The sequence below is a fragment of the Lolium rigidum genome, chromosome 2 (genome assembly GCF_022539505.1).
Source record: "Lolium rigidum isolate FL_2022 chromosome 2, APGP_CSIRO_Lrig_0.1, whole genome shotgun sequence".
In the NCBI taxonomy this organism is placed as follows: Eukaryota; Viridiplantae; Streptophyta; class Magnoliopsida; order Poales; family Poaceae; genus Lolium; species Lolium rigidum.
In genome coordinates this window covers 250,048,936-250,062,455 of record NC_061509.1, presented here as the reverse complement: position 1 = coordinate 250,062,455, position 13,520 = coordinate 250,048,936, and the positions used below count along the sequence as shown (strand labels likewise).

The following is a 13,520-nucleotide window of genomic DNA, read 5'->3' as shown; positions in this document are numbered from 1 at the left end:
ACTTCCCACTAGTTATTTTTTGAAACTATTTAATTAATATTTCCTACATTTTGAACATATTGTTACTTCCGAAACATAAACTTTATACTATCAAGTGTCACCTTGGTGTACTTTTTACAAAATATTTGTACTTCCAATGCTTGATTTTTTTACTTCCTCTTAGAGACTCCGACTTCTATAAATTAAACCTTTGTACTTCTGGATGTCATCGTGTTTAATTCTTTTCGACATTTATTATTTGCTTTTTTTCTAGAATTTCACATGGACCAGTGTACTTCTTTACTTTTTTAGATCATGTACTTCTTGATGCTTGTTTTGCACTTGTATATTTGTTTTACCTGGATTTCCAAGGGGAATGACTCCGGTGGTTCAAATCCTGCAGACCTTTGAAGGCTGAACAAAATAAAGCTAACCCTACTGTGAGATCCGTGCAAGAATTTATATATTTTTTGAACTATGAGAACAAACCATACACTTCTTTTTTCACCATGTGATATTTTTGTTAAAGAGAACGAGGACAGATTATAACATCACCCTGAACTTTTCTTAACGGATTATCAGTCAGGCCGAGAATTTAGACATGTAATTCGTAGGTTCGTACCACATCCCTGATTGAATGTTGAGAGAGAAATAAACATTCAGCTCTGTATACCATTAACAGACAACGTTGTAAAACGTCTAATATTTAAACACTCCCTGATCAAACATAAATGCATACCACCATGTATGACCGGCAGTTCTAAATGGTATTTAAGATGGAGAATAAACTTCCGAGAGGCAGATTGCATGGACTGGCAATAAGATGATGTACTTCACTCGTGGACTGGCAAAAGTACACAGGTGGAAGTAGGGTCACAGAAACTTTTCTCGCGAGTGTAATGTCCGCACATTATCCCCGAGCATCTCCTCCGTCTATCTTTTCTTTGCGTTCTGCAATAGAACACATAAAGGAAAAAAAATCAAGACACGAATCTGCCAAAAAAATTCAGGCAAATATCTGAAAAATATACGTACAGGTTCAGAACCATCCGCATAATTAAGGAGCAGCTAATAGTAAAACTGCAGAGGAACCGCGCCCAGTTCAGAACCATCTACGCACAGGTTCAGTAGCAGCAACTCACATAATTTGCTTGGACGTTTGAGTACTAGCAGTTCATATTGTACAGTAGGGGAAATCAACGGCAGCTCACACAGCAGTTCAGAGGAACACAGTTAGTTGAGAGCAGCGTGGGCATCAGCACCGGATTGTTCTTCAGCGTGCCAACGGAAAGGAGTACCATAGAAAGAAGCCAGGGCCTGTGGACCAGCGCAGGTTCCTGGGAGGGCATCCATGGACTCCTGCTGCCGGCCAGTGTGGGGTGTACTTCCGCGCGGTCTAGGCAGGATCCGGTGAGCATGGTCGCTAGTGCCGGAGACCGTGGATGAGGACAGGGCATCCCGTGCTGGTGAGTAGCTACAGAAATTCGAGTGGAGCCACGAGGACGTACAGCATAGGGGTTTGGAGGCCCCATGGATGGAGTGGAGTGGGTGAGCATGGGCCAAGGAGGTTGGGAGGCGGCATAGGGGATCGCCGGCGTCATGCAAGATGTTGCGGGAGGACGACCGTCGCAGAAGGTTGGGGGGTGTCGCGGTTGTCCACCGGAGGCAGGGAATCTGAGGCGGCGCAGGGCATGCCGGCGACGGCGAGAAGGTGGATGGCGTCCGATGATTAGGTCACGCGTGGGGATTGCGTTCTACATATGCCGGGGGTAATGAGTGGTTAGGATGTGAAATCCACACACACCACACACACAGGTGACTCCACCACAGCGCTTCCGTGCCCTCGATCTCCCATCCTCTCTATCGCCCCCGGTGCCCCTACCGAGCATGGCCCTCATGGATCCAGCGTTAGAGCATGTCTAACAGGTCCCTTACTTTTCTGTTCCGTATTTTGCGATTTTTTCGTCCCGTATAAAAGAAGTGCTCGTCGATACATCGTTCCGTCTAGCAGACCCCGTATTTCACCCCGTAAAATCGTAAATTTAAAACCCCGGGAAACTTGTTCATATTCATAGTTCGTCGATCATACATGCGGATCAACGTATATACATACAACATGCGCGATCCTAAATGGATTGCGACTTCTAGTCGGAGAGGTCGACGATGTACGCGTCCGCCTCCGCCTCCCGCAACTGCGCCTCCTTCACGGCGGCGATGGCCGCCGCCTTCTCTTCCTCCTCTGCCCTCTTCTTCTTGGCGTTGTCCTTGAGGGACTCTTCTATCGCCATCAAGAAGTCGGGGTCCTCCTCCTCCTCGCCGGCGAGCGGAGCTCCTCCGCCGCTGGTGCTCCCGATGGTCGCGTTCCAAGCCGCCTTCGCCCGGCGTTGGCGCTCCCACTTGGCGCGCCAGTTGTCGAATGCGGGGCCGCTCATCGGCTTGAGCGGCGGATCCTCCTTGTACCAGCGACCGCCCGCCGCGAACTCAACGAGCTTCGGCAGGACGTACGCGGCGCCAGCGTACCTGCAGGCCGCACGGCGGCTCCCGGCGGCGGATCTCTTGCATTGGAGACGCCACGCATCCTCCACGTTGTCCGGCGAGCGGGATCGCTTCGATCCGCTCGCCGGCGAGGCGGTACTACGGCGGCGTGCGTCCATGCCGGAGCTGGGGTGAAATGCGGAGCTAGGAGTGAGGGATTTCTCGCCGGAGCTAACTAGGGAGGCGGTGGCGGACGACGGAGCTAGGGTTGCAAGTGAGGGGTTAACCCCTCACTCGCACCTGCTCCCGGTATAAGTAGGGGGCGGCGGGCGGATTTCCTGGGCCCCGTATTCCGCCGAAACGGGTCGGCCTGAATACGGGGCCTGCTAGACGGCCCAAACCGCGCCTGCCCCGTATCCCGTCGGAATTTTACGGGGTGGGCGGGTTATAAGGGGCCTGTTAGACATGCTCTTAGTTTCCCCTCGAGCGTGGAAGCTCGACGAGGCCACCGACACAACGCTCCTCAGGGCTAGGGTTTCCTTACGACGGACCACAGATCCAGAGGTCGGACCTTTGGACCTAGCACGGCGAAGGCGTCACGATGGCTACTTGGTTGTGCCTAGGTGGATCCTGGCACTGTAGGCTCTGGGCCGGCATGGCGGCGACAATGGACGGTGTCGATGACGCATGTGGCAGGTCCGTGTGACGACGCCACCAGCCCCGCTCGACTTGTTCCCCGGTGATGGCTGGCCTGTTGGCAGCCTACCGGCGGTTGTTGCACTGCGCTAGCCGATGCCTCCCTCCTTCAACGGTGATTATTTACAGCTACCCTCTCGGTGTTGTGGCCCTGCCAGGCTACCGAATTCCGCGTGATCCCTGCGCGGTGCTGACCGGCGATGCTCGAGGGTGACGTTACCTCGACCATGGATGGCCTTCTCCACGAGCAGCAGGGGAAATCCTAGGTCCGACTAACCGGACCGGGCAGCAGTGGCGTATTCCCGACATTCCCTTCTTGGAGGTGTTGCTTGGGATGCACGTGGAGTAACCGATGCGGCAACCGGAGGGGCGATGCATTGTTTTGGTGTGGGCTGCTACGCAGGGTGCAGACATCCACCTGCCCATCCTCTAGGCACATGGGTGTGAGGCACATTGGCCTGGACTGTCCTGGAGATGCGGCCGTCTTTGGAGGCGTCTAGCAACGTTGCGACACACCCCTGTGGCTCGAGTCTCGACACCTCGCCATTCTTGGCTAGAGGCTAGGCTAGTTGGTGGCACCTCCTCACCTGGGTCAGGTGGCGAGGACGGTCGTGTGTGTGCGTGCATGTGTGTGTCCCTCCTTTGGAGGTTGTGCCCCTGATGATGTCTTCCTGTTCTGTGAAATGAAACACAAATTCTTTTTCTTTTTCTCGAAAAAGGAAAGATAGTCACACAAGTATAGCAAAATTACCTTCACCCTTACCAAGATATTTGGATATTTCACTTGGTGCAGATACGCATAGAAGCAAAGTCTTTTCCTGTAGCAACCTTGTTTCTGAAGCTTCTCTCGTGCCTGTATCATATAAAATAGCTCAGGATTTGACAAAATGATCTCTACAGAAACACTGGTTTCTTTTCAATCAAAAAACTGAAGATAGATGGTGTCCTTTGGTAGTGCAAAACAGCAAACAGAACTACAGAAATAATGAATCCAAATAGAGAAAAAACAACTACAGACAAATACTTCTAAAAGTTTGTCTTGATCGCCTATTATTCTTGTGCATGTTGTTTTTATTTGTTGTTCTGCAAATCAACAAGTTATTCGACATACACATTTGACAATCATTTACCTATTTAGATGCTAGAAAATATACATATATGTATGTTAGTGGTGAAATTTTAGGTAGGCTCACTGCATAGATACAAAGACAGAATCTAAAATAGAGTGCATGAACTATTAAACCCAACGGAAACTTGTTTCAAAGGGCACTCAAATACCCTACATTGTGTTGCATCATGCTAGGTGTATGTTGTGCCATTATTTAATGGATGTCATCGGCCGTTATAATGAAAATGCAAACTTTTCCATTCATGTTGATTCGAAGCATGTTGTATAGATACTTGTAAACCACCATTAAAGTTTATTTGTACACCAGTTCATTCTACCAGTACACAGTGACTGCTTAACATACAAAAGCAACACAATATCAGTTGAACATAATTTACATACTTTTCCAAACTACAGCCACAAGACCCAAGAATTGTGGTAACACCTGATGTAAAAATTCGGACAGCACAGTTCGGAATAGAACAGCCGTCCCTCGCGGTGCATACCATCATCGTAGTCAAGCTAACACACCTGAATTAGCTCAACTAGGTTCTAGAGTTGTCTTCTAGCAAAAAAAAAAAGGAAAAGGAAAAGAACCTTGAACGTCCATCCATAATTAGCTAAAGTCACATCCTAAGCATCAGAGTGATATGATAAGGCCATAGCATTTAGCTCTTTCAAAAGTAACAAGGTGAAACCCCGTTCACAAGAGTGTCTAGATTTTCAGTCCTGGTGAACTCTGGTGTCCTAACATTCAGCTTACATGGAAAAGTTAAGACATTAGACTGCTAAGCAAAGTACAGAAACTAGTCTTGCGAAGAATCCATGGGTACAGGGTCAAGACTCAACATATAGGATAAGCAGACCATGCATACAGATAGGCACACGAACACGGAGTAGTTACTAGTATAGCAAAATTACCTTCATCCTTGCTAAGATATTTGGAGATTTCACTGGTGCAGTAACGCATAAAAGTGAAATCTTTTCCTGACACAAGATTGGCAAATCCTTGCAGTATATTCTTCCTCATGTCAATAGAAATCACCACGTCCTGGCCGCCGTGGCCGGTGTGGTATGCGATAAACATCAGGTACAAAACGTCATCATCCATGCTCAAGGTGGGAAAACCAATGAGTTGTGCCGGTAATGTTGGCTTGGAGGGGTTGTCGTCGGTACCCCGCAGCCTAGGCAGCTGCTCACAATGCAATGGGTCAATAGTGATGTGAGCAACATCGTAGGTGTAGTCAAGATGCCAGTCCTTGGATGGATCAATTGGGATCGGTCGGCTCCATGTGGTGGCCTTCCAAGCTGTACGGGGTGCTCTGTGCTGCTTTTGGTGAGCAGAGGAATCAAGAGGGTAGTCTGGGCTAACCACATTTTTCTGTGGATTTTCGACCTCAATGTACTTGATGGAATCTTTAAGCAGGTTGGCAGTGATGTCCCGAAGGATGTGTGGGGAGCATTTGTGGTAGAATCTCCTGTTACCATCCGCTGGCAGAGGCAGTGGTAAGTCGAGGAGTGCGGGATCCTCCTCCAGCACATTGCAGACTAGGATGCCACGCCAGAGGTCAACCCAGCCGACCATGCCAAGCTCGCCTCGCCCGAGTATGATCACCTTTGATGTCTCATGATACGGCGCACAATACACAGGCAACACCTTGTCCCTCATTGGGTCTGCCACCGACACCACCTTGGAGGTCCACCCCTCCTGAGCTTTGGAGGAGCGGTAAAGGTAGAGATTGAACTCCTTATTAGGAGTCAATTTCAAGTAGTTTCTGGTGAGAGCGGCGACGGCATACCCGTCGCTGAAGCTGAGGAGGGCGACCTCCTCGTCTTTGAAGAAGTTGGGGTACGGGTGCGGAAGAAGGTAGAGTGATGGGTTCCGAGGGTGCGCCCTGTAGAGGAAGTAGTCGCAGTAACGCGGGTTGAAGCGGACCTGGGGGCACACGGAAACCTGGAAGAGGATGAGATCTGAATCCGCGCTGATAACCTTGGGAGGCACCACAAAACCGGCGGGTCCAAGGTCTGGGCAGTGGACACAGAAGTGGGAGACTTGGGGCGGGCGGGCAGTGTGGAAGGACACTTGGATGAGTTCGCCGGTGCTCGTGTTGCTCTCGGCGAAGTTGGCGTTGCGGTGGTGGTCGCCCATATAGCCAAGGATGTCGAGGAGAACCCAGTTTGGGGCGTCGTGGTCATCGCCATCGGGAAGTAGAGGCGGACTCAGAACGGAAGAGGAGGAGGATGAAGAGGCGGTGGCGGCGGCGGTGGCGGCGGCGGCGGCAGCCATGGCGACCAACGAAACAAGCCCTTTTTTTAGGGAAAGCCCTTGTTTGTTTGTTTGGTACAGTACTAACTTTCCATGGGAATTTGTGGCCCACCAGATTCCAAATCTCCACTTATTTTTAAAACCATGTCGCCCCTAAGTCCACTAGCTGCAAGTTAAGAACGGCCCAATACAAAACCAATTAGCCCACAGATGGATCGATGCCTCATGCCTGTGTATACCATAGTTCATCTTTATGGGAAAAATACCATAGTTCATTGTTGGGAAAATCTACGCTAAAGCGCCCCACCGCTAGCTGCTCCGTGCGGCACATCACGATTCGGAAAGAAGACATCGCGCTCTCTATAGGGCGCATCACATATCATTCCAAATCTCTCAGTTTCAGATAATGTCTCTAGAAGCTGGAAGAGCTATAATCTAGAATTTGTTCACCCACATGCAATCATATACTCCACCATTTGATCATCCGACAAGGCCCAAACGTTCTTAGCATGTTACACTCGATGAGGGAATGACTCTAGCTAGGAATCCTCGGCGCCCCAAAGCGTACATCGACTTGACCCTGACATATTTTCGTGTTCAATGATATCTGCTGTAGGAATAGATTGCTGGTCTAGCCTTCACTAAAATATCGGAATTTTAGAAGAAACTTTGGTTTTTCAGAGTGTTTTCTAATCCTTCTCTTCCGCCTCAGCATTCGAAGAACCAGCATTGCCACACTTTTAGTACTTCCCGTGCATGTCCGATCTGCAGGTTGGGACCTGAGGATGTTTTGCACCTTCTCTTTACTTGCCCAGCAGCCCAGGAGATTTGGAGGAAATTGGGGATTAGCAACATCATTGATGAAGCCACACAGGTGGATCGGTCAGGCTCTGCAGTCCTAGAGCATCTGTTGATGGTGCAAGATAATACTGTCCAAGGTTTGGAAAATGTGGGGCTTAGAGAACTGGTTTGTGTTACAAGCTGGTATCTATGGTGGATGCGAAGAAGAAGAATCCGCGAAGAACACGTACCTACAGCATATCGATGCATGATATCCATCCTCTCCATAGTGGTGAACTCGGCGAAGTTATCGGCCCAAGGCCAGAACGTGACATCTGATAATAAGTGGTCGAAACCAGGGCCTCGCGAGGTGAAGTTAAACGTTGACGCATCATTTCATGTGGACTCTTATGCGAGGTTTGATCGGGGCTATTATTCGTGACCATCAAGGTGGTTTTGTGGCGGCTTCTAGTTCCTTTCTGCAATATGTAGCTTCACCTCTGATGGCGGAAGCAATAACTATGAGAGAGGGTCTTTCTCTTGCGATCAAGATGGGTTGCAGCAATGTAGTAGCGGAGTCAGACTCCCTGGAGGTGATCCAAGCATGTACGGGAGAAGAAACTTGGTGGAATGAAGCAGCAGCAGTTTTCGCAGATTGCACCGACATGCGATCACATATAGGGTCTGTGTCTTTCCAGTACTTCCCGAGAGAAGCTAATCAAGTGGCTCATGAGATAGCTAGGGATAGTTTCACTAGTAATAGCACTAGTAGTTGGGAGGTTGAGGCTCCCAGGTTTATTGTTAACACTTTGATAAACGATGTAACTTAACTTTGATGTGGTGGCAGCAAGTTTCAGACGCACTCTTTTCCTTACCAGGGTACCTAAGGGGACTGGAAGGTTTTTAATGAGGCGGCTTGCTAGCTTAATATATTATTTTTTTCAAAAAACAAAGCATTGCCACACTTTTGGTCGGGGGCTTAACTGCAAACACGATTCGTGTGCTACATCGGCCCATACAACTGATTAAGGACGTGGTAGCTAGCCCAGTTTTACGACCGGTCCATGTCCTGGCACTTGGCTGCACCCTGATGTCTACGCACGCTTCTATTCCTGTAGACAGTGTTGGGCCTCCAAGAGCAGAGGTTTGTAGAACAACAGCAAGTTTCCCTTAAGTGAATCACCCAAGGTTTATCGAACTCAGGGAGGAAGAGGTCAAAGATATCCCTCTCAAGCAACCCTGCGATCACAATGCAAGAAGTCTCTTGTGTCCCCAACACACCTAATACACTTGTCGGATGTATAGGTGCACTAGTTCGACGAAGAGATAGTAAAATGCAAGTAATATGGATGTATATGAGTGGTAATAGCAATCTGAATAAAATATGGCAGCGAATAAACATGCAAGTGGAACGAAGAACAAACAGATGACCTCCCCGGCAATGGCACCGTAAAATACTTGTCTGGCGTGCAGTTGACGTGGGAGATAAGAATCTTTGTGGTGTAGCTTTCTATTCGGAAACAAGGCCTAGGGATCATACTTTCACTAGTGGACACTCTCAACATTGATCACATAATAAAACCACTCTACACTCTCTTGTTGGATGATGAACACCACTAATTGTGTAGGGCTACAAGAGCACCTCAATGCCGAAGTTAACAAGCTCCACAACATTCAATGTTCATATTTAAGTAACCTTAGAGTGCATGATAGACCAACGCAATTATACCGAGTACTAACATAGCATGCACACTGTCACCGACAGACTATGAAAGGAGGAATAGATCACATAAATACTATCATAGTAATAGTTAACTTCATAATCTACAAGAGATCACAATCATAAACTACGCCAAGTACTACATGATGCACACACTGTCACCATTACATCATGGAGAAGGAATAGAGTACTTTAATAACATCACTAGAGTAGCACATAGATTAATAGTGATACAAAACTCATATGAATCTCAATCATGTAAAGCAGCTCATGAGATCATTGTATTGAAGTACATAGGAGAGAGATTAACCACATAGCTACCGGTACAGCCCTTAGCCTCGATGGAGAACTAATCCCTCCTCATGGGAACATCAGCGTTGATGGAGATGGCGGTGGTGTCGATGGAGATGCCTTCCGGGGGCAATTCCCCGTCCCGGCGGCGTTGATGGAGATGGCGGTGGTGTCGATGGAGATGCCTTCCGGGGGCAATTCCCCGTCCCGGCGGCTCTGGAAGGTTTCTCGTACCGTGGCTTTTTTCATCTCGAAGATTTAGGTCAGGGGGCTTCTTATAGGCGAAGAGGCGGAGTCGGAAGGGCTACGGAGCCGCCACATAATAGGGGGGCGCGGCCCCCCTCTTGGCCGCGCCGGGCACACGTGTGGGCCCCCTGTGGCTCTCCTCTGGTCCCTCTCGGGTGTTCTGGAAGCTTCGTGGAATTATAAGATGCTGGGCGTTGATTTCGTCCAATTCCGAGAATATTTCCTTACTAGGATTTCTGAAACCAAAAACAGCAGAAAAGAGGAACTAGCACTTCGGCATCTCGTCAATAGGTTAGTTCCGGAAAACGCATAATAATGACATAAAGTGTGTATAAAACATGTAGGTATTGTCATAAAACAAGCATAGAACATCAGAAATTATAGATATGTTGGAGACGTATCAGCATCCCCAAGCTTAGTTCCTACTTGTCCTCGAGTAGGTAAACGATAACAAAGATAATTTCTGAAGTGACATGCTACCAACATGATCTTAATCATACTATTGTAAATCATATGAGATGAATGCAGCAATTCAAAGCAATGGTAAAGACGATGATTAAACAACTGAATCATATAGCAAAGACTTTTCATGAATAGTACTTTTAAGACAAGCATCAATAAGTCTTGCATAAGAGTTAACTCATAAAGCAATAGATTCAAAGTAAAGGCATTGAAGCAACACAAAGGAAGATATAAGTTTCAGCGGTTGCTTTCAACTTCAACATGCATATCTCATGGATAATTGTCAACATAAAGTAAAATAATAAGTGCAATAAGCAAGCATGTAAGAATCAATGCACAGTTGACACAAGTGTTTGCTTCTAAGATAGAAGGGAGTAGGTAAACTGACTCAACATAAAAGTAAAAGAAAGGCCCTTCGAAGAGGGAAGCATTGATTGCTATATTTGTGCTAGAGCTTTTATTTTGAAAATAAGAAACAATTTTGTCAACGGTAGTAATAAAGCATATGCATTATGTAAATTATATCCTACAAGTTGCAAGCCTCATGCATAGATTACCAACAGTGCCCGCACCTTGTCCTAATTAGCTCAGATTTACATGGATTATCATCGCAGTACATATGTTTTAACCAAGTATCACAAAGGGGTACCTCTATGCCGCCTGTACAAAGGTCTAAGGAGAAAGCTCGCATTGGATTTCTCGCTTTTGATTATTCTCAACTTAGACATCCATACCGGGACAACATAGACAACAGATAATGGACTCCTCTTTAATGCATAAGCATTCAACAACAAATAATATTATCATAAGAGATTGAGGATTGTTGTCCAAAACTGAAACTTCCACCATGGAACATGGCTTTAGTTAGCGGCCCAATGTTCTTCTCTAACAATATGCATACTCAAACCATTCAATTCATGATAAATCACCCTTACTTCAGACAAGACGAACATGCATAGCAACTCACATGATATTCAACAAATGATAGTTGATGGCGTCCCCAGGAACATGGTTATCGCACAACAAGCAACTTAATAAGAAATAAGATACATAAGTACATATTCAATACCACAATAGTTTTTAGGCTATTTGTCCCATGAGCTATATATTGCAAAGACAAAGGATAGAAATTTAAAGGTAGCACTCAAGCAATTTACTTTGGAATGGCAGAGAAATACCATGTAGTAGGTAGGTATAGTGGACACAAGTGGCATAGTTATTGGCTCAAGGATTTGGATGCATGAGAAGTAATCCCTCTCAATACAAGGCTTAGGCTAGCAAGGTTATTCGAAGCAAACACAAGTATGAACCGGTACAGCAAAACTCACATAAGAACATATTGCAAGCATTATAAGACACTACACTGTCCTCCTTGTTGCTCAAACCCTTACCAGAAAATATCTAGACTTTAGAGAGACCAATCATGCAAACCAAATTTTAGCAAGCTCTATGTATTTCTTCACTAATAGGTGCAAAGTATATGATGCAAGAGCTTAAACATGATCCTTATGAGCACAACAATTGCCAAGTATCAAATTATTCAAGACATCATACCAATTACCACATGTAGCATTTTCTGTTTCCAACCATGTAATAATTAACGAAGCGGTTTCAACCTTCGCCATGAACATTAAAAGCTAAGAACACATGTGTTCATATGAACCAGCGGAGCGTGTCTCTCTCCCACACAAGCATTTATTCAGAGAATGAAAATAACAAAACGAAAATAAAAGCACACAGACGCTCCAAGTAAAGTACATAGTTTCAAGAGAAGAAACCTGATAAATTGTTGATGAAGAAGGGGATGCCTTGGGCATCCCCAAGCTTAGATGCTTGAGTCTTCTTGAAATATGCAGGGATGAACCACGGGGGCATCCCCAAGCTTAGACTTTTCGCTCTTCTTAATCATATATCATCCTCCTCTCTTGACCCTTGAAAACTTCCTCCACACCAAACTCAAAACAAACTCATTAGAGGGTTAGTGCATAATCAAAAATTCACATGTTCAGAGGTGACATAATCATTCTTAACACTTCTGGACATTGCACAAAGCTACTGAAAGTTAATGGAATAAAGAAATCCATCCAATATAGCAAAAGAGGCAATGCGAAATAAAAGGCAGAATCTGTCAAAACGGAACAGTCCGTAAAGACGAATTTTTTAGAGGCACCAGACTTGCTCAGATGAAAATTCTCAAATTGAATGAAAGTTGCGTACATATCTGAGGATCACTCACGTAAATTGGCAGATTTTTCTGAGTTACCTATAGAGAACCCTGCCCAAATTCGTGACATCAAGAAATCTGTTTCTGTGCAGTAATCCAAATCTAGTATCAACCTTTCTATCAAAGACTTTACTTGGCACAACAATGCAATAAAGTAAGATAAGGAGAGGTTGCTACAGTAGTAACAACTTCCAAAACATAAATATAAAACAAAAGTATTGTAACAAAATAAACACATGGGTTATCTCCCAAGAAGTGCTTTCTTTATAGCCATTAAGATGGGCTCAGTAATTTCGATGATTCACTCGCAAGAAATAAGAGTTGAAGCAAAAGAGAGCATCAAAAAGCAAATTCAAAACACATTTAAGTCTAACCCATTTCCTATGAAAGGGAATCTTGTAAATAAACAAATTCATGAAGCATAATGCAACAAGCATAGAAAGATAAAACAAGTGCAGCTTCAAGATTTTCAGCATATAGAGAGGTGTTTTAGTAACATGAAAATTTCTACTACCATATTTTCCTCTCTCATAATAATGTCCAATAGCATCATGAGCAAACTCAACAATATAACTATCACATGAAGCATTCTTATCATGAGTCTCATGCATAAAATTATTACTACTCCCAACATAAGCATAGTCATTCTTATTAATTGTAGTGGGAGCAAATTCAACAAAGTAGCTATCATTATTATTATCATCAAGTGTAGGAGGCATAGTATAATCATAATAAAATTTACTCTTCATAGTAGGCGGCACCAAAAGACCACTATCATTATAATCATCATAAATAGGAGGCAAAGTATCATCAAAGTAAATTTTCTCCTCAATTCTTGGGGGACTAAAAATATCATGCTCATCAAAACCAGCTTCCCCAAGATTAGAATTTTCCATATCATTAGCAACAATGGTGTTCAACGCGTTCATACTAATATGTTCCATAGGTTTTTTAATTTTCGCAGTAAACAATCCATGTCTTAACTCAGGAAATAGATTAAAAAGCTCCATGTTGCTTTCCATTATGCCTTACTAGTGTAAAACAAGAAACAAAAAGATGCAATTGCAGGATCTAAAGGAAATAGCTTCGAGCACTTACAACGGCACCAGAAAATAACTTAGTTACCTGGGACCAGAGTGTGAGTGCCTTTTACCTTTCCTCCCCGGCAACGGCGCCAGAAAATAGCTTGATGACTGCCTCCAAGAGCAGAGGTTTGTAGAACAACAGCAAGTTTCCCTTAAGTGAATCACCCAAGGTTTATCGAACTCAGGGA

At 45.4% G+C, this 13,520-nt stretch overlaps 1 protein-coding gene across 1 annotated transcript; it reads right to left on the bottom strand.

Annotated features, from left to right (window-relative positions):
* Positions 1 to 670: 670 nt before the first annotated feature.
* Positions 671 to 6,407, bottom strand: LOC124690757. Its single transcript, XM_047224099.1, has 3 exons — positions 5,180 to 6,407; positions 3,902 to 4,003; positions 671 to 930 (listed from the first exon to the last, which is right to left on the bottom strand). Exons 1-3 carry the CDS (start codon positions 6,405 to 6,407, stop codon positions 890 to 892), a joined length of 1,371 nt encoding a protein of 456 aa, XP_047080055.1. The 3' UTR covers positions 671 to 889.
* Positions 6,408 to 13,520: the final 7,113 nt, after the last annotated feature.